Genomic DNA, 22,809 nt, shown 5'->3' on the forward strand with positions numbered 1-22,809 from the left:
TTGTCTGGGCGCGGGGGCCCGGCCGGGGCGGCGGGGGAGCGGCACCGGCACCGGGACGCGGGGCGGAAAGAGGAGGGGAAGAAGGAGGGGGCCGGGCCAGCTCCGGGTGTGCGTGTGTGAGGGGAGCGCGGCTCGGGGGGGGCCTGCGCGGGAACGCGCGCGCGCGGGGCGGGAAGGGAGGGAGCGAGGGAGGGAGGGGACAAGGGAGGAGGGAGGGAAGGGGAGATTTTTTTTATTATTAATCTGTTTTCCGGGCCTTTGTGGCTGCCGGGGGGGACGGCCCGGGGGTGAGGAGGAGGAGGAGGGAGGCAGCAGCGCTACGGCGGCGATAGCGGCGGCTGTTGTTGCCGCCGCCGCCGTGAGGCGAAGGGACCGGCCCGTCCCTTTAAACTGAGGAGAGCCGCAGGCCCGGCCGGGCCCGCCCGCCCTCTCGCTGCCTCCCCGCCCGGCGGAAGGGGCTCTTTGTGCGGGCCCTCGGCCGCCCTTCCTCGGTGCCGCTGAGGGCGGGAGCGGCCCCAGCGCGGTGTCGGTGCCGGCCCTCCCGGCCGCCTCCGAGCGCCCTCGCCTCGGCTGAGGAGAGACGGGCAGAAAATGGCAAAGTCTGGAGGAGGAGGAGGAGGAGGCGGCGGTGGCGGCAGCGGGGGACTGACTTGGGTGGTAAGTTGTGGGGCTGCATATTGTCGTTCGTGGGTTTTGCTGGTCGTGTTTTATTATTATTGTTCCTTTTTGCGTCCCTTGCGTATGTGGAAAGAGCGCGAGTTGGCTTTGAAAGGAGGGAAGAAGCTGAGGGCTGTCGTAGAAAGGGAAGCGCTGTAGAGCTGCTCAGTAGAGGGGTCCGGGGTAGGAGGAGAGAGCCTGGGCTTGGAATTGGTGTTACGGGAGGGGCTTGCACCCCTGAGGGCGTCCTCGGGGTGGTCGGGACCGTAGGGAAAAGGTCGGTCTGTGAGCAAAGAGGCGGAAAGGAGCCTCCTACCTTAGGGGCAGCGGGTGGGTCAGCAGGACTGTCTTGAGGTCGCTGTCCTCCAGAGCGAGTTGTGGGCTGTCTGTCGTCCCGCCAAAGTCTCACTTATTGCCTCTTGTTCCTAGAGCAAAGCCTTTGCGGGCTACTAGAGGGGCACTGTTTTGATCCCATCTTCTTTTCCAGCTCTCTGAAAGGACAATATCTGAAGTTCCCAAGTTTCAGAAACACTTAGGGAGCAGGAGCTGTGAGCTTGTTACTGTGTCTTGGAATTGAACTTTATCATCTTCCAGAAGTTGTAATAGACCCAAGAAGGGGGTGTTCTATTGCTTTTAATGAATTGGTCTGAAGTAATAAGTTTAGAGAGGGTGCTGGTGATAACTGACTCTAGAACTATTCAATCATTTTGAGCTGCCCTAAAGTCCCTTGAGAGCACAAGCCCTGGCTCACACTGCAGAGAAGTGCTCCCCTCGTCTATAGTAACAGTGGATGCTCTCAGGTTTTCGTGAGACCTGAGAGAAAGGAGGAGCAAAGGTGACCTGAAGGGGTCTGGTTCAGCCAATCAGTAACTTACCTGCCTTTCTCTTGCTCAGCTTTGAGGATAAATTCTTCAGTGGTTAAGCAGAAGACAATGAATCTTGATTGATAGATGGTGAGAGAGCTGCATCTTTAATCGGATACATGTGCTTTACAGAGGTAGCAACTTTTAAGAAGTCATGTTAAAGAAGAGTAACAGCAAACTTGTTCTTGTGTTTCTCTACATTGGAGGTCTTGGAAAAGAATGTAACAAAATGTAACAAAAAGAGGTGAACAAATCCTGTGTATTCTGATGGTGGACTCTTTCCATGGCTCTAATTACTGCATTTTATGTTGGTAATTCTCTTTTTCAATTTAAGAAGCTGGCAGCATGGAAAGGTGTATAAAAATTATGAGCAAGTTTCTGGGTGTGCCACTTGAAATTAGACAGTTTAGATGTGGGAACAGCCCTAAGTAGAGAAGCTAAAATGATTCTCCTTTCCTTCCTGCAGTACTCTGTGATCTTTATCAACTGTGGTCTTTGGGTAGCTCTTCAGAATTAAGGTTTTTACCATCTAGGTTGGACCAAGTAATTGAAAGTTTTACAGCTCATATAGAAAACTGCAGAATGAAGTGTGAAAATTACTGAGTAGGCATTTTTAATGAAACATGTTCTTAAATGAAATGGGGTTGAAATTATGGTGAGTCAACAGTTTCCTACAACTGGAAATAATCAAACTTTTCTTTCTCTAAAAACAGTAAAAGTTTGTGTTTTTATCAACTCAGAGTAGTTGTAGGGAAATAATCAGATTTTAGTTAAAACTGTGTTCATTTATTTTTTCAGAAAATAGTAGGAGGTTGTTTCTTTCTCTCTCACACATACATTTTAAATGGTGAAGGTAGGAATTTTGAGCCAGCTCCAAAAACCAGACCTGTTCCATGTCAGCTGCAGAATACTAGCATACAAAAGAGCAATATTGTTGTAGTACTGAAATGGATGGGGGCTGTGGCCACTGTGCCCGGCCAAAAAAAAAAAAAAAACCACATTAGTTGAGGTGGTGGCTCATGTGTAGATGATCATATGCTGTCCTTGAGGGAGAGAGGTGCAGAGGTAGGGACAGAATAGTTTCAGCTGTCTGGTTTTAATCTCTTTGCCATATATCTGCTGGATGTGCAACCACTTGCTGTTTGATTGTAAGTTGTTTTGCAACTACCTTGGTTTCTTTAGACTTCTTATGAATATGTTGAAACCACTAGGGTGCTTCACTGTCTGAGTAATGTATTTTGCATTGTTAGTGGTTTCTTAATAAGACCACGAGTTAAACAATGGAAGGATAACAGAAGTAAGTCTGGCTCTAAAGATGAGGAAATAGTTAAAACTTGGTGGGATGTTAATTTATGTTTCAAACTAGCAAATCCTGTGTACACAAACTGGTGCTCATATTTTAGTAAGGAGTTGTATGTGTAAGTTTAGCTTTAGATTCAAACAGCACACTTGGTCATGCATCAAATAGTTAGGAAACAATTACATGCAGCTGTGAAAAAGGAAAGGTACTTTCTGTGGTAGAGAATTTACCTTAGAGTGAATTTCATAATGAGACATCATAGAAGTGTCAGGTGATACCTGCTTTTACTGTTGAAAGCAAGAGGAATTAAATGTTTATGGAAACAAACACCAAGTTGTCTGTATTTTTAGCTAAATGCAGCAGAACTTAAAGAAATGTAACAAGTTGCCTGGTAAGCAGGCACAATTACCAGTGAGGGTATGAGCGTATAATAATTGAAAATGTTTATTGGGAAAATAATTTAGCATTATAGAACTGAAAATAAACCAAGATAACTCTGATTTATAGAATGTAGTTGTTATTTTTTTAATTGCCTTTTTTTTCTTGTTCTGGTTGATGATTTTTTGGAATCTCCACTCTAATAGTTGGTAGAAGGTGGAGTTTTGACCAACAGAGTGATATAAATTACTTTTGGTGGATGTCTCCAAGCGTCACTCACAAAAGTGTCAAACTGTATTAAGAGTTAGTTACAAAAGCATGGTTTTGTAACTAGAAGAATTTTCATTTGTGAAATATGGTGACATTTTCTAATGCTAGGAAAACTTACTTTGAACAAAAGAAATAATTCTTTAGCCTCTGTGTGTGCTTAGGGACTACAGAAGATGAACTGTTGTAATGGTACAGTAATAGTTACTTACTATTTTTTTATAAATATGCCTTTTATGTTGAAGGTGGAGTAATTACAAGTAACACTGTGAAGTGTGTTGATTGTGATACAATGGTAATGCCCACAAAGCTATGGAAGAGTGTTTCAAACAAGCAACACTTCATCACTTACTTCTGTCAATGTTTTCAAGACTTTCTCCTTGACCCTAATTGCTGCACGAGCCTGATAAATGGAAGCTGAGACTCCTGAAGACTTTGAACACGACTTCCATTTTCCTGCCCTTTATGAAGGGATAGGTTTCTGGTCTAGGAAATGCTACTAAAAGTGAATCTTTACTGAGTGTCAATGTGACTTTTCTTTTTAAAGAATATAATTAATATCAGATCTGTGTGCTTCTCAGATGGAGCAGAATGGAAATAATGTACATTATTAGTAGATGGAAATTATATATTTAGTTTATACTGATTCATACTTGGCTTGAATAAATACTCTAATTGTATACTGGTAAGTGAAAACGTACAACCTTTCAAATAATTTAAATTCAGATTTTACCACCTTAGTTTACTTTGACAATACTAAGTTAAAAGTTATTCTTATTTTTTTAAAACATAGAGAATGTATGTAATTAATAAAATAGTAGAGTCAAAATTAAAGAAAAGAGCCCTGCCCACAAATAAAGTCCACCCCAGTCCTTCTGTTAAAGGAAATTTGTCTGTCTTTTATCGTTTCCTTTGAAATCAAATACTCTTAACTGTAATAAAGGGATGGCTTTCACTTTGACTTGGCTTTTAATAATTTGTTCTGAGAGGATTAAAACAAATATTCTTCTTGAATAATTTATGATAACTCCTAGTATATGCCATAATTCACTTGTCATGGCTTCTGCACTAGGTGTTTTCTAACTTTATGGGTAAGTTTTTTGCATCTGAAATCTGAACTGGATCTCTCCTGCCCCAAGGATCTGCCCACCATTGCTGTGTTCTGAGCTTCAGCCATTGCCCTGATTTGGGGGCAGGGGCTTTTGGACAGGAACAACGCAGGAGTTCCCTCCTTCTGCCATTGTAGTTCTCAGAGGAAGAGTGTCAGGATGTGACAGTGTGCCTAAGTGAGTTGCAGTGTGTTACTGCTCTACCACAAGTCTGGTTCTGTGAGCTGTCAGGGTCTGAAGTACAAATATGATGTAATATGACCAAATCCTAATCAAATCTTCCCTTTTTAGAAATAAGCATACTCTCCTAGAGGTAAACAAAGTGCAAATAGTTATTATTTTTATCACTGTTTATTACCAGTTTATTAATTCCAGAGCAAAAGTAGGGGGTTGAAGTTCCTGCCCTCGAGTCCTCTAGACCTCTTTAGTCGCCTCTCCAGACCCACGTTAAAGCTCAGAATTAACTTTCTGTACTTTCCATTTCTTTATCTGTATCAGGCCGCCTGTTTTTCCGCTGGCTGAAGCTGGGCCTAGGGCACAGTTGTCATATATGTAACAGTTGTTATATATGCTCTTAGTTACTTTCTTATCTTTCCTCTGCTACACTGTGGTATCTGCAGAGGGCGGGGGAGAAAAAACTCTTGTGGTGTTGCCAAGTCTTGTTTCAGTGCTCTTCTCTTGCTTTTTGTGAGTACCTGTCTTTTTCTATTATGTTGACCAGAGAACTGGCAGGTTTATTTGTCCTGTGTGTGTCCTTCGCCCTTCCTCCCCCTCCCCCCCTTTTTTTCTTACTGTTATATGAAGGAATTACAGTCAGACCTGAAATGGTTGCCCCAATGTATTAATATTTACTTTTATTAAACATAATGTGTTCTGTAGGCTTTGAGCTAGGTAGTTATATCAGCAGCTGAGGGGAAGCAGTGTTCCCTCTTGCCCTTGTTGAATTTCTGATTCTGATGCCCTTAAGAAAGTGATGTTGCAAAGAGATGTCGACTCTCCTGAGTATTCTAGCACTAGGATCCTATCCTAGAGGGAAATGTTTGTAGCTCAGTTAGGTGAGTCAGACACAATAGTTCTGAAGAGGAATTCCTCAGATGTTATGATTTGCCTGCAAAGAAAATGTGGTTGCCTCTTATCCTCTATCCTCCACACACCATTCAGTTAATTCTTTTATTGCCCAATCTTCTCTGTGTTAGAGTGCTGAATAATGCAGGATCAAAGAAGTGATAGAGGTGATATCAGGTAGAGGCTTGGTGCTGGAACAGGATCGGGGCCAGTCTCACGGCTCAGTAGCTGCATCTTCACCCTCTGCGTTCTGAGCTGGGAACAAACCTTGCTCTGGTGTGGGTGAAAGAATGATGAATGCATAGAAGCGGGGAACTAAATTGTAATCAAGTCTGGGAACGAGTGTGTATCTTAGGAATTGGGGAGGAATTGATTTTTAAAAGTATGTGGGGATTACTTTAGGTGTTTGATGGAGAAGGTGTGCATTCCAGCACGTGTCCTCTGTTAATGTTCTACCTGTCTGGATTTGTGTGGGTACATTTAGTTTCTAAGATGCCCATGCTGTATTAAAGAGTAAGTAAGGAATTACTTTATTTTGACAGATAAAGTAAGCTTTCCAAATAAAAGAGCATGTAACTAGTCTAAGATGGACAGTTTAGGGTTGAAAAAATTACCATTTAAATTTAGTATTTAATTTTCATAGACTTCATTTTTCCAGAAGTAGATTTTTACCTTGCATCTAAACTGTCTTGTGTGTCTATGTGCAAATGCAGTCTTCAAATGCGTGTTTATGTTTCAATAAATGACAAGCAGCACATGTGATTCATAGCTGATGGATGTGAGTGATTCCATCCCTGGGAGTGAGTTTTATGTATATTATAGATTATATAGAGAAAACTTAGAAATGAAAACCGTTGCAGAAAACTTAATTTTTCTCATTTAAAGTAGTAAATTTTTTTGCAAGTCACCCACAGTGAAAATATTATTTTGCACTATATAGGTGTTTTGAAAGTATTCAAAAGCAGATTGAGCAAAAAATATGTAGTTATACATGTGTATAACTGCATTTGAAAATTGAATGCTTGGAGAGTATACAACCTAGTAGTGTACTCTCAAGTACTTCTGTTGGAACCCAGGTATTTTTGAACAATGTATTTTAATGCTAACATTCCAGATTTAAAGTGAATACTAAACCAAGGCATATAAAATGTTATTACATAACTTTGAAAATAAATACTAAAATTTGAAGTGTATTGTAAGTTCCAGCAACCAAAAGAGGTGTCAAGATCAAATCATACCAAATGTTTGTTAATTTTTATTCAAAAATATTTCCTTGCCATTTTCTTCAGATGTTTCAGTAATGAGTACTCAAAAGTTTGATGTGAAAAGGAGGGAAACATTCCTCCCCTCCCTGATTGGTGAGGATCAGATCTCCTAGTTTTAAAATTTCAGTGTGATTAAAAATACTTTTACTCTTATGAACTAAGTTCTTTTCAGTTGTGTTTGAAATGTGTGTTGTTAACTTATTCTATGATATCAGCTCATCTAGTTTCATTTAATAAAGCTATTTTAGTATCCTGTCTGTCTTAATGCAATTCCAATTTACCTAGAAATGCAGTTTGCCACAGAAAATAAAGTACTACTTCTAATTTTTACATTATTAAAATGATAAATCTGTGTGTTTGTTACACTCTCCACATCAAAGCAACTTCAGTGTTTTTTTTTCAGCAGGTAAGAAAAAAAAAAGGTGTTAGCAAAGTTAGTTAGTGCAAAGACTGCTTGAGTTAAAACATGTTTGAAAGCCTCAGACCTAAACATCAGATCTATATTTTCTTTTGGACATAATTTAAAAAGTTACCTCAAAGAAGAAAGAAAAAAAAATATATAGCAGAGGATTACATTGCTTGATCCACTATGTATTTTTTTCCTGATTCATGAAGTAGAATTACAATTGAGATCTTAAGCTGTCCTCCTTTCATGGAAGCAACATGTCTTGAAGAGGTGCTGATTTCTTTTGCTCTTTTTTTAGTGAGCCTGGTTAGACTTGGGCTTCCTCTTCCTTCTTGAAGACGTTGAAAAGTTGCAAGAAGAGCGGGTGTATGAAAAACGGGATAAATATCTGCCCTAGTAAGGTGCCAAAAACACAGAATGTTCTGAGTTGGAAGGGACCCACAAGGATCTTCAAATCCAACTCTTCAGGGAACAGCCCCTCCAGGAACTGAACCCACAATCTTGGCACTATTAGCACCAGACTCTAACCAACTGAGCTAATCTCAGTGTTAAAAGTACCTCTGTCACAGATTATTCTGAGTTGGAAGGGACCCACAGTGATCATTGAACCCAGTTTGTGAGTGGCCCATACAGGGGATTGAACCCATGACCTTGGCATTATTAGCACCATACTCTAACCAAGTGAGCTAATCCCAGGGTCACACCAGCTCTCTCAATCTGTGAGGGGATCTTTGAGGAGAGAGCAAGGAACAGTATTTTCTTGTCATGACAAAATCACAGGACCTTTAAGGTAACATTTAGAAGTAATTTTCTTATAAATCAAAACAAGCTGAGATACAGTAGAGAGAAAAAATTTTAAAAGAGCACTCTTGCACGCAGATAATTTGTTATGTAATATTTCCATAAGAGCAGTTAGGATTCTGGGGTCATCCCCTAAGCAGAGCATCTTTACTTATGAGAGATAGGTAAGTGTGAGCTTCACTGGAGGTTTTTCCAACTGTGTAAGCTTTGGCAGCTCTGGGTTATTTGGACTTTTCAGTGAAGATAGTGTAGGAGTGTATGAACACTTCAGTCTTGTGTTTATTCCCTTGGTAGTTGTGTACCATAATATAAAGATACAAGAATGACAAGGTATCTGGGGAAAAATAACACAGTCTTAGTCCTGCTGATGTAGAGAGTTCTACTGCATGCAGTCATTCAGGCTGTTCCTCCAGGCATCAGCACGGAGCTTTATGGTGGCTGAGGTACTGGGTTGTGTCTTACACTGTTTAGTGACCCTCGCTTAGTATTTCCCACCACTGTTATATTACAGTATTGTCATGAAAACGTTTAGGTATTGTGTCACAATCTTGGAGTAAAATGGAGGCAAGTTGCTTGGAGGAGAGCAGTTGCAAGAAGTGAGGCAGCTGTTCTATTTTGTTATTAAGTAGCCCCAGGAGAGCTTGTTTTTTTTTAAATCATAAATAAAAGACTGTAAAAGCATGTGAGAAATTGGCTGAGGGGGAAGTTCCTTATTGGTCTGCTGGTGGAAAGGAAGGGAGGTAGTCCAGATGCTTGAGAAAACAATCCTGAAGTAGTATCATATTAACCTATTCTTCCTGATATTAGTTAAATCTTTCAGAATACTTTCAGAATATGCCATGTAGACTTTCTTCTTTGCCAGTTGAGTGATAAACATACGTGTCAGGTAACAGAGAGATGATGAAAATGCAGAACAATTTAAAAATATTTGAAGTTATTTTATGCATCTTTTATATGATATCTTTTATGGAGAGGTGGATTCTCCTGCCTGCCAAGGCACAGTTCTTAAATTGCAAATTAAAGAGTAGAGTTTTGATGATCTCCAAGATTGTCAGCACTTTTAGTGAACAATCCTGAAAGGCTTTTCCTAATTACTTCTGTAGGAATGTTATTGTGGGAGGATGAGTGGCTGGGGGGGGGGGGAGAAGGAGTTTTGGAACAGTATTTAGGCTTTATTGACTCATTGATGCCTCTGTTTTCCTCCTTCTGCATTGCCGTAAATGTCTGGAACACCAACCCTCTGTTCCTTTCTCATGGAGTTTACTACAGGATTGAGACTAGAATATGCAATATATTCATGAGACTTGTAAAACATTTCAAGATTTGTAAAGTCTCTAGAGGAGCAGTAGCTGTTGTATAGAAGGAGCTGAGCAATTAAACTCCAGCTACTTTTTCTAGTTTTTTAAAGAGCACTGGATTCATATTTATTTTAATATGGTAGAAAAGAATAGATTTTGAAAATAGAGATTACCAGAAAATATGACTGTGTTACCATGGATGCTTCTAATAATAAAAAAGCAGATTTTATTGTTGAGCAAACCGTTGTATGAATATTTAAAGTTTGTTTGATGTTTGGGACAGGAACAAAAAAAAACCCCAAAACCCCAACAAACAAACAAAAAACCTCCACAAACAAAGAACAACAAAGAAAGCGAGCATATTTTCATTTACATGGTGCCTTCTGTTAAGTAAGTATGTTGCTATTGCTTTTCTGTTGAAGATTCTAGGGAACAGACTTGTAATGGTTACTACTGATCATACGGTGTTCATTTTTAGGGCACCCTGTATATTAGAAGTATGAAAAGCTCAAGGAGCACAGTCAAGGTGTTTTAGTATTTCAATGCAAGGTTGACAGGGAAATAACATAAAGGTACATCAGTCCTAATATACTGATGGCTGTTACATTTGTGAGAGTTCAAGGATTTGCTTCTCTTGTATAATGGAGAATTGCTTCCCATTGCATTTGGATAAGTAACCTCTAGGTGATATTTGTGCTCTCCTCTATCACTAATGCAATGTGACTAGTAGTCCTCAAGCTGACTAGAAAAGTCTGGGTTTGGGGTGCTAGGAATAAAATCTTCATGTGTGGGTTCAGTCACTGCTGCTGATGTGTTGCAGCTTGATGTGTGTTATTGTGCCAGTCAACATGAGCTGAAAAGCCACCCTGTTGGATTTGTTCTCTCCATGTTGTTCTCTTGCAGCATGAATGTCTTAGTCATGAATGTTGTCTTATTCACGCCCAAAGTTTTTTCTACAGTTATTCTCTAAAGTTTGTTTGCTAATCTGAAGATAGGTCAGCAGAGGAAAAATACCTCGGTACAAATTCTCATTTACCTAAAAAGAATCTATCAGGTTGTGTCATTGCAATGGGGAAACGTGAATGTGCTGGGAGTCTGGAATACTTTCACAGTGCCCAAACTGGTGATGCAGTAAAGCATTAAAAAAGGTCAAGGATGTGGGAAACACTGGGTTATAAAGAGGTGCTGCCAGATACTGATAACCTGAAGTTCAGATGTCAGTACCTCTAACTTTTTGATTTCTTGGCTAGCGGAGAGTTTGTGTATGAGTTGGCTGATGGAACAGTGGACCAAACAGATTTGGTCATTCAGTGATCCAAAGGCTTCATTCAGTGGTTCTAAGGACCACTGTTCTAAGAATCTGTAAGAAAACTGTCATATGTTACCTTAAAGTTTAACATTAATAAATTCCGTTTCTGTGGGTGTGTTTTTTTTCCTTGCTTGTCTCGGATTTTTAGCTGGAAAAAAAAAAGAGATTCTTAAAAGATTAATTTGTTGCCTAAGTATTCATAGATGTAGTTTTTGGTACTGTGTAAACAGTATCAAAATTTAGTATTGGAATAGAACTTTTTGGTAGACAGACAACTAAAAAATTTCAGATCCTTAAAAAATTTAGCAGTAAAATTCAGTTAATTTGTCATCATGTGAGGGCAGATGTTAGACACTTCCTTTTAAAGAACATAGTGTGTGCTAAGATGAGGATCTGAATGTGCTGCTGATTGCATGCAGACCTGTACCAAATAAAGCAGAGCTGTTGCTGTACTAACTTCATATAGGTGTGAATTCATATTTAAATCAATATACATAATTTTCTGGTCAGAAGCAGTTACAGTGAGCTTACATGTTTGTACAAAAGTGGTATTCCTCAAAGACTGGTGGAGAAAGCAAATCCCTACATTTTTAAAATGTAGTGTGCTGTAATACTGTATACTAATAATCCTAAAATACGAATGATGCTGCATTTATTTTGTGTGCCTATTTATTAGGAAGATGAAGCTGTTTAATTCCAAGAACATCATTTCATAGTGCAGCTAAGCAATCTGAATGATATCTGTTGAAAAGTGTAGTGGTTTTTTTTAACCATATCCTCCTAGCTGTGTTTCTGCTCTTTTCCTTGGACCACTAGTTGTCTGATTCTCTAGCAAGCTTGTTCACAAAAATGATCCAGTGGACAACTGATTGCTTGTAGTTGATGAAAAATGGAGGGAAAGCTGTGTTTCCTCCCTGAACTGACTTGTTGGGAGGTGGATTTGATTCCACTATAAGGAGCGGAGAAGCAGGGGAGGAGGGAAGAAAGAAGGAACTTTTCCCTTTTGGCCGCAATTAACTGTTGTGTTTTTCTACAATGGAGAGTTCTGACCATTCAGAAGCCATTCCACAACTGAATCATCATCACAAAAGTGTATATAATGTGATATTTTCAGAGTCAAGAGCTAAGTGTCAGAATCAGGAGATTAAAAAAGACCCCAAAACATGAGGAATTTAAAACAAACAAGCATGTTAGTGTCACTGGAGTGAGACTTGTTCTGGATGAATGTACCAGAAGCTTGTTTCCATGATCAGCTTTGGGAAAGACGTGATAGAGAGACTTAAATCATGCCACTAATGGTATGCAGCAGTCTATGGAAATTTGCTGTGGTAAGAGGGAACTGTTACTTTTGTGTGTTTTCGTCTTGGCAGGAGAGACCAACCATTTGTTAAACACAGCAGGAGAGTGGTTTATTTTGAAACTCCCTCCAGTTTTGTTTTCATGGTGGGAGGTATTCTCATCCAGAGTTTTCTTTGGGAAAATTGCAAAATGTTTAGGTAAAAATTTATTAGTTGTCTATTTTTCTAAGGCAAGAAGGGGCCATTGCGATCCAATTTATAACACTACACTGCAGTCAAGTACATGTTATCTATAGAATTACCCAGTAATTACTGTATTGCACCTATACACTTCTTATTTTAGCATATCTTCCTCAGAAGAGGTAGTTTTGTTTTGAACTGTAATCACTGGATTTCATTGCTTAATAACCTCCCAAGGTTCTACAGCTTAATTAGACTCAGAATTTACTATCTTGTCCCACTAAATGTGCTTATCTTACACTTTATTTAAGGAAATGTAGGACACATGGCATGTACTTTTCTAAATTTTTGTCCCAGGGCTGCATTTGCCTCTTCAGGAGTATGTATCAGGAATATTCATTATACAGAGTAGTTTAGATGTTAAGGCAGGAAAGACAAAGCCAAAGGGAAGGTATCTTCTTTTTCACATACATATTCTCTTCTAAGCTGATTTATGCTTGTCTGCCTATCTAGAAAATGAGCCCTTTTTTGCCATTTCGTATGGGTAAGAAAAAATGGGCAGACTAAAGAAAAATTATTTGTTGGTTTGGTTTGTTGGGTTTTTATTGTTGTATAGAGTGTGGAGGAGAAGATGACAGTGGCCAATACAAAATCAAGTCTCTGTAAGTGGGGAGAGACATTGCATTTTTCAGGGTTTTCAACTTATTGTGATGGTGTGGAATTCAGCCATTTAACTTAAATAAAAGTTAAACTTAGAGTAAGGAGTCAAACCAAAGATGTATAATCCAGTTATGGCAGGATTGAAACTGATGATGAAACCTGCCTTCTTCGTTGTAGCTTTACGTTTTAGTGTGTATTTAGATAGGAATAGTTTTTCTCTGGTGCTGCCAAACTCTCCAGGTCACATGTGTATTAAGATTTAGCTCTATTAAGTATAGCTGTTTGCAGCATAAATAACCAAACTCAGCATGGTGGCTCAACATGATTTCAAAATGCAAAGAAAGATGACATGACCCAGTTTTCATTAAAAAAAAGGCAATAAAAATCTCTGACTTAATATGGATGTCACACATGCTGTGTTATATGTAGAAACGTCAACGGGTGAGACTAACAAGAAAAAAAAAAAGGCAAAATGGGAAGAAAGAAGATGCCAAAATGAAATATGTGAGCTCACAGGTTGAAGATAGAGAATAAAATTTTGTTGCCAAACTGTCGTCTGTTAAAGGCTCTTTGGGTTCTGGCTCTTGAGATCACCAAAGGAAAGAATGACTACAGCTTTCACACAGTATCAGATGAATGTATGGCAAACACAACCGCAAAAGAGAAGCTCTGCAGTCATTGCAATCATACTGGAGAAAGCAGTTACCATGATAGAACATGGTTCTGAGAGCGTGCACGATAGTCCTGATGTAGCAACTCCTGTCAGCTGAGGATCCGTGTGTTTCCCCATACAGTTACCACTGTACTGTGTTTAAGAGCATCTGTGGGAAACTGGCACCATCTGAGGTCACAGTATGAGGTATTAACTTCATGTCTTCTAAGAAGGATGCACAGTGCAATAGGTTTTAGCTTTCCAAACTACTTAAGGGTGGTCATCTTGCTGACTTGCACATGTGAATGTGAATGTTTGTCCTCAGCCCGGAGGGTTAGAAAGTCCACAAGATTATGAAGAATCTGTAAAGTCTTGAACGTCACAAGAATGTTGAGAAAGTCATACACTGTGTTTAAAAAAAAAAAAAAAAATTAAAAATTGGCAACATTAAAGTTGCAAAGCAGACCCTGAAAATTGGATAACCTGTAAACAAACAAGCAAAAAGCAGTCTTACTGTGAGGCAGAAGACTTAAGCCCTTTGTGACACTTGGTTAATTCTTTTTAGGGGTTTTCTCATGAAACAACACCTGGTAATGTTTTGAGAATTGTTATTGGAGCTTTAACAATATGAAGAACTTTAATACAGGACAGAATACAAAAGGCATTCTTGAGACAATTCCAAAAGATACAGAACAACATTGTGGTTAAGAGCTTGCCCCGTTTAAAAAAAAATAAAAATTAAAAAGGGGGTAAGGGAGGATTTTCATGCTAAATTTACTTGTATTTTAAGTAGCAAAAACTCTGGATTTGAAAGCACTTTTAAATTTTGGTCGTTTTTTGTTTGTTCTTTTTTTTTTTTTTTTCCCAAGTTATCAAGGAAAACATAGTAGGAAGACTGTGGAGGATGTTTGTGTCCATAGATCTGTATCCAGGGTTTGCTGATGAAGATTTTTCACGTTTTTGGAATAAGTTCTAAACATTGCTTGCACTGTAAAAATGCCCGTTCAGGCTGGACACACAGGGATTCAGAACTGGTTTTCTGAGTACAGCACAGCTCGAAATTCTTGGTCTGGGAAACTGCAGTTCTGTGGACTTCTGATCCTTGCATGCTTGCATAACATTCATTTGTGTAGTTGAATGCCTTCTGGCTTTTGATTTTATGCTTGTATTTCAATGGGGTGTTAAATAAATTCTGAATGTTTATAACATTTTTTGCATACAGAATATATACTGTACTTGGAGTATTGTACAAATAAAATCTCTATTACAATCAAACTTTTAAGTAGGGCATGCTGGAAAAGTGCTTGTGTTATCTTAGTAAAAACTATAGAATTAAAATTCTTTAAGACTACTTTTTCCTTTTTTTTTTAATATTCATTGACCATGAAAATGTTGTGCTGATCCTTTGTGTATTTTTCTCCCCTCTTAAATCATACATTATCATGTTCCAGTTAGTGTGTTATAGATGGTGATAGATGTAGCTGTCACAGGGAGTACAGTAACAAGATCTTTGCTACTGCTGGGTTACAGCAATCTCCCTGTTCCCCAAGAGGTGACACTTCTACAGGACTAGATTTTTTTAGGCAGCAAAGTTTGTCTTGGTGTGACCTCTGTTGTCTATCAACATTACAAAATTTGGAAGCATCTCAAGAGAAGACGGAGTTTTGATACTCTGTATTTATTACTGATAAACTGGGAAGTATGAACTCCAAGTTGTCAGTAAGGCTTTCACTGGAAAACAGAAATGCATTTCCTAGTGTGGTATTAATGGCAATAGCTTGTAGGAATCCCTTCACAATAACTCTATTCTGTACTAATTTTTTACAATCTAGAGATAGTCATTCAGTCATAATAAAATTGACTTTTTATAATTTTCTGACTCTTACTCTACTTATCCCACAACACTTTTGCTGGTGGAGGTAGGAAAATTGTAGCCTAAATCTTTGAAGCTAAAATTTGGGTTCTTACTTTGTTATAATGTGTTTGCTGAGCTGTGATGTGTGGTTAGACGTAGTCCTCAGTTGCTGTACCAGTGGAAGCATTTTGGAGAACTGTTTCAGAACAATCATAAGAATACAGTACTGATGTACATGACAGCTGAAGAACTGGTATGTGATCACTGCCCATCATGTACTTCACCGATTGTAAAAACTTGAAGCCTAAGAACTTCAAATAAAACAGCAAATAAAACAGTTCATTTTGAACAAGATTCTGGTGGTCTTTAAACCTGTAGTTCTTCTGTTTCCTGTATGAATTACATCTCCTCTCTTCCATTTTTTCAATACTTACTTCATGTCAGAAGTATTATTTTATTCTCCTGCCATTTACTGGTCCCTTTAGAACAAGTGAGCATAGTAAAACTGTGCTAACAGAGCTGTGGAACCAGTAAGTGAGCTAAGGGTGACTCCTATGAGGTATGATGTCAAAAATTATAATAAAGGAAAAATATTTATATACACATACAGTTAAATTCATTGGAAGCCTGGACATCATTTAGAGAAATACTTCAGTGAAATGAAATTTATGTTGCAACTATTGGCAGTGCTTCTTCAGTAACAATTCTCATTCCTTCTCTTCCATGTATCAGTTTCATGTATCTGTTTGCAAACTCCTGTTTCATTTCTGCCTGATTAGCTGATACATGGCTAATCTTTTTAGGGTGGTGGTTACAAGGTTGTCATGGTTTAAGACCAAATAACAGTGGAGGCTAAATTAATGTGGATACCAAAGCCCTCTAATCACACGTGATTTTGTGACCTCCCTGTTTGGCAGGAGATGTGATGGAATCCAGAAGAATAGTCATGAGAGTTTGTGTTGTGGTTCCAACTCTGCTGGATGTAATCCTGGTGAGGTTTACAGGATTGTGAGGTTCCCTGGATTCTTTCTCCCTCTTACTCTGGATGCTGTCAGATATAGGACTAGGTAGTAGAGAATTTAATTCTCGTTTGGCGTGTTCAGGTTTGCTCATGGCTGTTGTCATCGCTGGTGCACACAACCTGCTTGTCTCTAAGGTTCTGGAAGTACGTGTTTCCTAGCATTTCCATAAATAAACTAGAAAAATGTGATTTCTAAATGTTGAAGAAAAAGGTAATTTCCCCTATGCTGGATAGAATGAAATGCTTTATTCCTGTGCCTGGTGGGCTGGGCAGGGAGAGGTGTAGAGGCATCAAAGCTTGAATACTAGAAGCTGAAGACAAATTGGATTAATATGTGGATAATTGTATGCTATAGGTTGGTGTTTGGCCTTTTTGATTCTGCTGAAGTTGTTTCTGTGAGTTCAGTATCCTGTGCTCCTTTTTCCTGTGAGTTTATATGGTTTCTTACCCTTTGCTTTCAGTGCTATCCGAGGCTGCAACAAAGGCTAGACAGAGAGAAGTGATGAAACTTTCTTTTGGCTGCAAAATTTGCATGATGACTGCTTGATCAAGGGTTAGAGTTTAGCCTGTACTTACTTTATGTAGATATGTACTGGGAACAGTTAAATGAGAGGAAAAAGATTTATCTGAGAGGCAAGTGGGTTTTGTCCTCATTATTTGTCTGTTGATGGTTTTTACTTGTCCTGTAACACCTGCTTCAAACTTGGTAAACCCCCTGTAAGAGAAGGAGACTATTTCAGGTACTGGGCAGCTGGGGACAGAATTTATTAGGTCTGCTAGCCAGGACACTAAATCGTGTGAGTTCAAGTTATGTTTATTGGTATTTTTAAGATAATTCCAATTTACAGGTCGGAATGCATACTGTGAAGTGTCATACCTAGTCTCTTTGTTTATACGCCTTTACTGTCTCAGAATAGGGCTATTCTATATTTGGTTGTTCTCAGATATTTTAACTTTTAGGTGGTTTTCATTCAATGGCAAGGAGATATTTATCAGAAAAAAAATTGCTGAAAGTGCAGCAAATCCCTGTATCCTCCCCCTACCAAGGTGGATTACTTTACTGTAGCACTGCTTGTTCTTCGAGACATTTTTCATAAAATCCAAACATATCAGGCTTGAATTTTGTTTATATTGCTATGTTAGCCTATATGATTCTCTTTTTTTACAGTCCTTGGCTTATTTCATAGAATCACAGACTGGTTTAGGTTGGAAGGGACCTTAAAGATCATCTAGTTCCAATCCCTGCTGCCATGGGCAGGGACACCTTCCACTAGACCACGTTGCTCAGAGCCCCGTCCAACAGAGCCTTGAATAATTCCAGGGATGGGGCATCCACAACTTACCTGGGCAACCTGTTCAGTGCCTCACCACCCTCACAGTCAAGGATTTCTTCCTAAAATCTAATCTAAACCTACTGTCTTTCACTTTGAAGCCATTCCCCCTTGTCATTTCCCTACATGCTCTTGTCTTGTAAATAGTCTCTCCCCTTTTATCATGAAGCATTCCAAACTGGGATTGTACCAGGTTTAATCACTTCAACAGAGAATGGTAATTATAAGCAATTGAGAAGCCATAGGAGAATCATTACAATATTTCTTAATTCCCACTGAATGAATTGTCCACACTGTAATTGTAAAAGAGCAGTTTTGCTGTTATCATTCAGAACAGTAATCAATGGTTTGGATTCAAATGCTTAAGCACAAAATGGGCGTTATAAATACTTAGTCTGAGGAGATGGGTGTCTTTTGTAATATGCTGTTGTTTCCTTATTTTAGTTTATCGTGCTTAGTAAATCAATTCAAACTAAAGTTTGAATATGTTACAATTTTTTAAGAATCTGTCATATAATCTGTTGCATTTTTTCTCTGGAAGGATAGCTTGATCTTAATACATCTGAAAACTGAACATTTATATTATGTGACAAGTTTTGATTGTAATTTAAATCTCTGCCAGATTTCGTTTGTATCTTGAGAGTGACAGATTGAATGAATGAGGTTGATTGTTGGTTTGGGTTTTTTTAGACATTATTTGATAATCAGATGAATGCTTCAAAAAAAGAAGACTCAGAAAGTATTAATAAAAATGACACTTCTAAGAAGATGTCTGTTGAGAGAGTTTATCAGAAAAAGACACAGCTTGAGCACATCCTCCTCCGTCCAGATACCTACATCGGGTCAGTTGAACCCTTAACTCAGGTAAGTGTGACTAAATTTAGAATCTAATAGTTTTTGCTGTTTTAATGAGGAAATTACTACTCTGGTTAATAAATAGGCATATCTGAATTATATTGAGCTCTGAATTATAATGTTAAAAACTGGTCATGTCTGTGCATGTTAGTAGGAAAGGGACGAGAGAAGACTTTTTAAAGTAGTGCTTAGTTCATCAGAAAAGACACACTCAGAAAATCTTGAAGTCCAGTCGAAACACAAACACACATCTATGTGTGTAAACACACAGTTATGTGTGTATATGTCTGTGTCTACAAACATGCCTCTGTGCACACACCTATATGTGCATATTTGTAAGTGGCATTTGTTCTAGGTCCAGAAATGCTTTGGTCTGTTTGTTTAGATAGAGAACAGAGAATTTAAGCCTCCTGCTGGCACTTTCTTCAGCTGTTTTGTGAAGTTGCAAATTGCTTTAAACCTCACTGTTTATACTGTTGGGAGTTCCCTGCCAAGCAGAAAATAATGGATTTTCATTATGAAATTCTTTGTGGGTACAGCTGTAATTTTTGCTGAACTTCTGCTCCTGCTTTTGTCTTGTATGACAGCACTGATCAGACTGTAAAAGTTCCTTAAGGAAATAGAGAAACATAGACTGCTTTACCAAGACAGTAAATATTTTTATTTTATTTTGTTTACATGTAGTTAATGTGGGTTTATGATGAAGATGTAGGAATGAATTGCAGAGAAGTTACCTTTGTTCCGGGCTTGTACAAGATCTTTGATGAAATTCTTGGTAAGTATTTTTAACAATAATATTGCTTTTAGCATTAAGGAGTACATGCTTTTCCAAGTGCTCTCAAACTACATTGTTTATATCTAAGTTTAAATCACAGAATTGGAGCCCCACTAAATTGTAGTGCATTCTAGGACTACAGAACAATTTAAACAGGGAAGACTTTTCAGTTGAACTTGTAAGAAAGTGTAAATATTTGTTACTGAATGTCCAAACTAGATAATTCTTTATGACCAATATTGTTACAAGATTTTTGATCTGTGTAGTCTATGAGGGCTACAGTCTTAAGTAACATTTGGAAGATTATTCCTCCTAAAGAATGCAACTTCTAAGTTGTCTGAGTGTTCACTTAAATCATCATTTCATGAATCATTACAATTTCCTCCTTCTGTACAGAATGATAGTGGTGGTGGTGTTTTCATGGATCATTTCTAGACTTCAGGCAGTTTTGAAATTAATAAGTATCATACTACCATTACAAAACATGGTGACTGAGGCACAAACAAATGATTTTTAGAAAATTATGTCACCAGTCACTGAGTTACTATGACTTCCTAGTTTGTGGTATTCCCTTGGGATGCATTGAAGACTAGCCAGCAGGAGAGATGTGCAATATCTGAATACTGTGCTGTCTGCTGAACTGATATTTTGGGCTAATTGACAGGAAATTTTTTTATGAAGTTTGTTATAAGGATTGGCAGGATTACCTCAGAAACTAAACTGTGGTCTACTGAGGTCAATGGAAGTTTTGTCATGACCTTCATTAGCTTCACAACTTCCACATCTCTAAATCTATGCTTTACAGCATTGCTGTCTTTGAGGCAATAAAGACTATATTTCTGCCAGGTGGAAAAGAATGCTTTTTTAATTTTTTTTTTAACTGACTACTTAATTTGATAAATATGGGAAGGAAAATCTGTAATTACTTCTGTTTTGAATGCTGCCTCATAGATGTCATTTTTAGGCTTCTCACATTATATGGACCATATTGTCCCATTCAAAAGGAAGATCATTATCCTGTCGTTATTGTAGTACTCTATGGCTTATTGCTTCTTTATGTAGCACTGATAAGTGCTCCACAGAGCGTGGTGTGAGACCTAAGGGTCAGAGTAATAACATTATGAAAATGGGACATTGTAGTTATGCATGCTTTTGAATGAAACTGCACTTAATGATTTTAGCAAAAACCCCTTGAAATATCTGATCGTATATTGAGATCCTTGCCATCTATTAAGATATTGTACTTTGGTGTTTTGGGGTTTTGTCTTCATCTGTTTCATGGATGATGAGACAAATACTGAAAATGACTGTAATGTGCTTTCATGGTTAGTGGCCACAGTCACGTTTCTGCTTTCTGTAGTTCGTATACATGGGAGTGCAGTTTAATTAAATTCTGATCAAATGTTAATTTCCAGTTGTCCTTATTATGATCCTAAACTGTGTAGACCATTGGTTATAAGTCTCACAGGCTCTTTAGAGATAACTTTTGCTGCAGTCAGAACACTCCTTAATGGATGTGGCTTCTTTGGTGTGTTTCAGTGGCAAAACAAAGTGTAAACTGCTCTGGTGATGAATATAATTTTGAAGGGTTTCTCAGATACATGATATAATACGTAGCCAAACAAGAACAGCAACAGAAGAATGAAATGCTCAGTGTGTTAAGAACAGTTAGGAGAACAGGTTCACAAAATACACTTCTATATTTATTTCTGAGATAGTCTAACTGCTTGAAATAGAGTCAGTAATTATAAGAAGGTCGAAAATATCTTCTTGCAGATACTTGGTCATATTTGTAGACTTCAGTACTAAGATACAGAATATACAAAGAGCTACCAGATTAAGAAACACCTAGACTATTGTAACTTGTGGTGAAATATGTATATAAACAGTTTTACAGACCAAGAAATTAATTATTGCTCCTATGAAGTGTTGATTTGTGCCTCTTTGCTTCATAGTAAATGCTGCTGACAATAAACAGAGGGACAAGAACATGACTTGTATTAAAATATCCATTGATCCGTAAGTAAAAGCGTGTTTTCATTTGCTTTCCCTGCCAGTGCTGTTGTAGTTTAGATTGGTACAAACCATTTTACTAATGAAATCGGATTTCTTTAAAGCAAAATATTTTTTGAATTATTTCCATTAGCTTCGTATTTTAAGATGAAGAGGTGATTTAAAAGTGGTTAACAATAAGTGCTACCATTCTGAATTAAAAGTGGTTAGCAATAAGTGCTACCATTCTGAATTTATAATAATTTGCTTTCCTAAACCATTCATTAATGTTTGATTGAATGAAACTTAAAACCAGAGGATCATAAAATACATGATGAGATGAAAGCTTGGCAGTACATAACTATAGCCAGCTAAGTTACTTATAAATCTTAAATACCAGCTTTGAGGTTTTGTAACACAGTTTTGCACCTCTTGAACTTCTGTGTTAACCCCTTTAGCATTAGGATAAGGTTGTGTTCTGAATTAGTCAGCTGTATCACACTGAAACTTCATATTGCAAACACATCATTACCAGTGTTTTTTGAAACTGAATACTTTGAGATAATTTCTAATGAGAAGTACTGCAGTTAAATAGATGCTGATTGGGTTCCTTTAGTAGTACCTTTTCAGTGACATTTAACTGAATAATAAATGTTTTACACACCTAATTTTCAGACCTAACCTTTAAGATAAAGATGCTGAGAAGTAATTTTTCTGCTTTCATCCTGGAGTGGGAAGGAAATGGTAGTGTAAATCTGCCTGACCCATCGTGATTTTGAACTCTCTAATACTCAAAAATGAAAGTTCTGTGTAAGAGTTAGAAATATTAATGATGCCAGATATTGATGGATTTTGGCACCAGTGCATAAAGTAAGTTACAATGTTTATCATAAATCAGAAAGAATAGTTTGAAACAAATGATAATTTGGCTGTGTCTGGATGGACTTCAATGAAACCTAAAAAGGTACATCTCTAACTTGAGTGTCATTCTGTCACTAAACTTCAGGATCCTGTTGCAGATCATGTTGATAGTGAAAGCTCTTCAGACAGATTTTTGGGTGTTATTTTTACGTTATGAAATACTGTCATGTATGGACAATTAAGCTCCTTCTTCTAAGACATCTAATAAGCACAAATGAGTGTAATTGAAGTTGTTAGAGCTGTGAGTAAATGTGGTAAGAATATGGTCTTTTGTTATATTTTTAGGTAGTTATTTAAACAGGTATGGTGAAGTCTGTTTTCAAGATTAATTTTCCCAGTGTCTTCAATATTTTATAGGGAATCAAACATTATCAGCATATGGAATAATGGAAAGGGAATACCAGTTGTGGAACACAAAGTAGAAAAAGTATATGTACCTGCTTTAATCTTTGGGCAGCTGCTAACATCCAGCAACTACGATGATGATGAGAAAAAAGTTACAGGCAAGACTATTTAATGTGCTTTGTTTTATTCAGTTAGGCCATTGTGTG

At 38.0% G+C, this 22,809-nt stretch overlaps 1 protein-coding gene across 4 annotated transcripts in view; it reads left to right on the forward strand.

Moving 5' to 3' along the window:
* The first annotated feature begins 272 nt into the window (after positions 1 to 272).
* TOP2B (DNA topoisomerase II beta) overlaps positions 273 to 22,809 on the forward strand; it is a 64,063-nt gene continuing 41,526 nt past the window's right edge. For 2 of the 4 annotated variants that reach the window (XM_064672727.1, XM_064672738.1), the window contains exons 1-5: positions 273 to 657; positions 18,406 to 18,579; positions 19,255 to 19,345; positions 21,301 to 21,364; positions 22,616 to 22,761. In XM_064672727.1, the coding sequence (XP_064528797.1) occupies positions 592 to 657; positions 18,406 to 18,579; positions 19,255 to 19,345; positions 21,301 to 21,364; positions 22,616 to 22,761 (541 nt within the window). In that variant the 5' untranslated portion in view covers positions 273 to 591. The remainder of the gene's footprint in view (positions 658 to 18,405; positions 18,580 to 19,254; positions 19,346 to 21,300; positions 21,365 to 22,615; positions 22,762 to 22,809) is intronic. The other 2 variants (XM_064672713.1, XM_064672721.1) reach the window with 1 other exon arrangement.

Source organism: Pseudopipra pipra, chromosome 1 (assembly GCF_036250125.1).
Source record: "Pseudopipra pipra isolate bDixPip1 chromosome 1, bDixPip1.hap1, whole genome shotgun sequence".
NCBI classification, from domain to species: domain Eukaryota; kingdom Metazoa; phylum Chordata; class Aves; order Passeriformes; family Pipridae; genus Pseudopipra; species Pseudopipra pipra.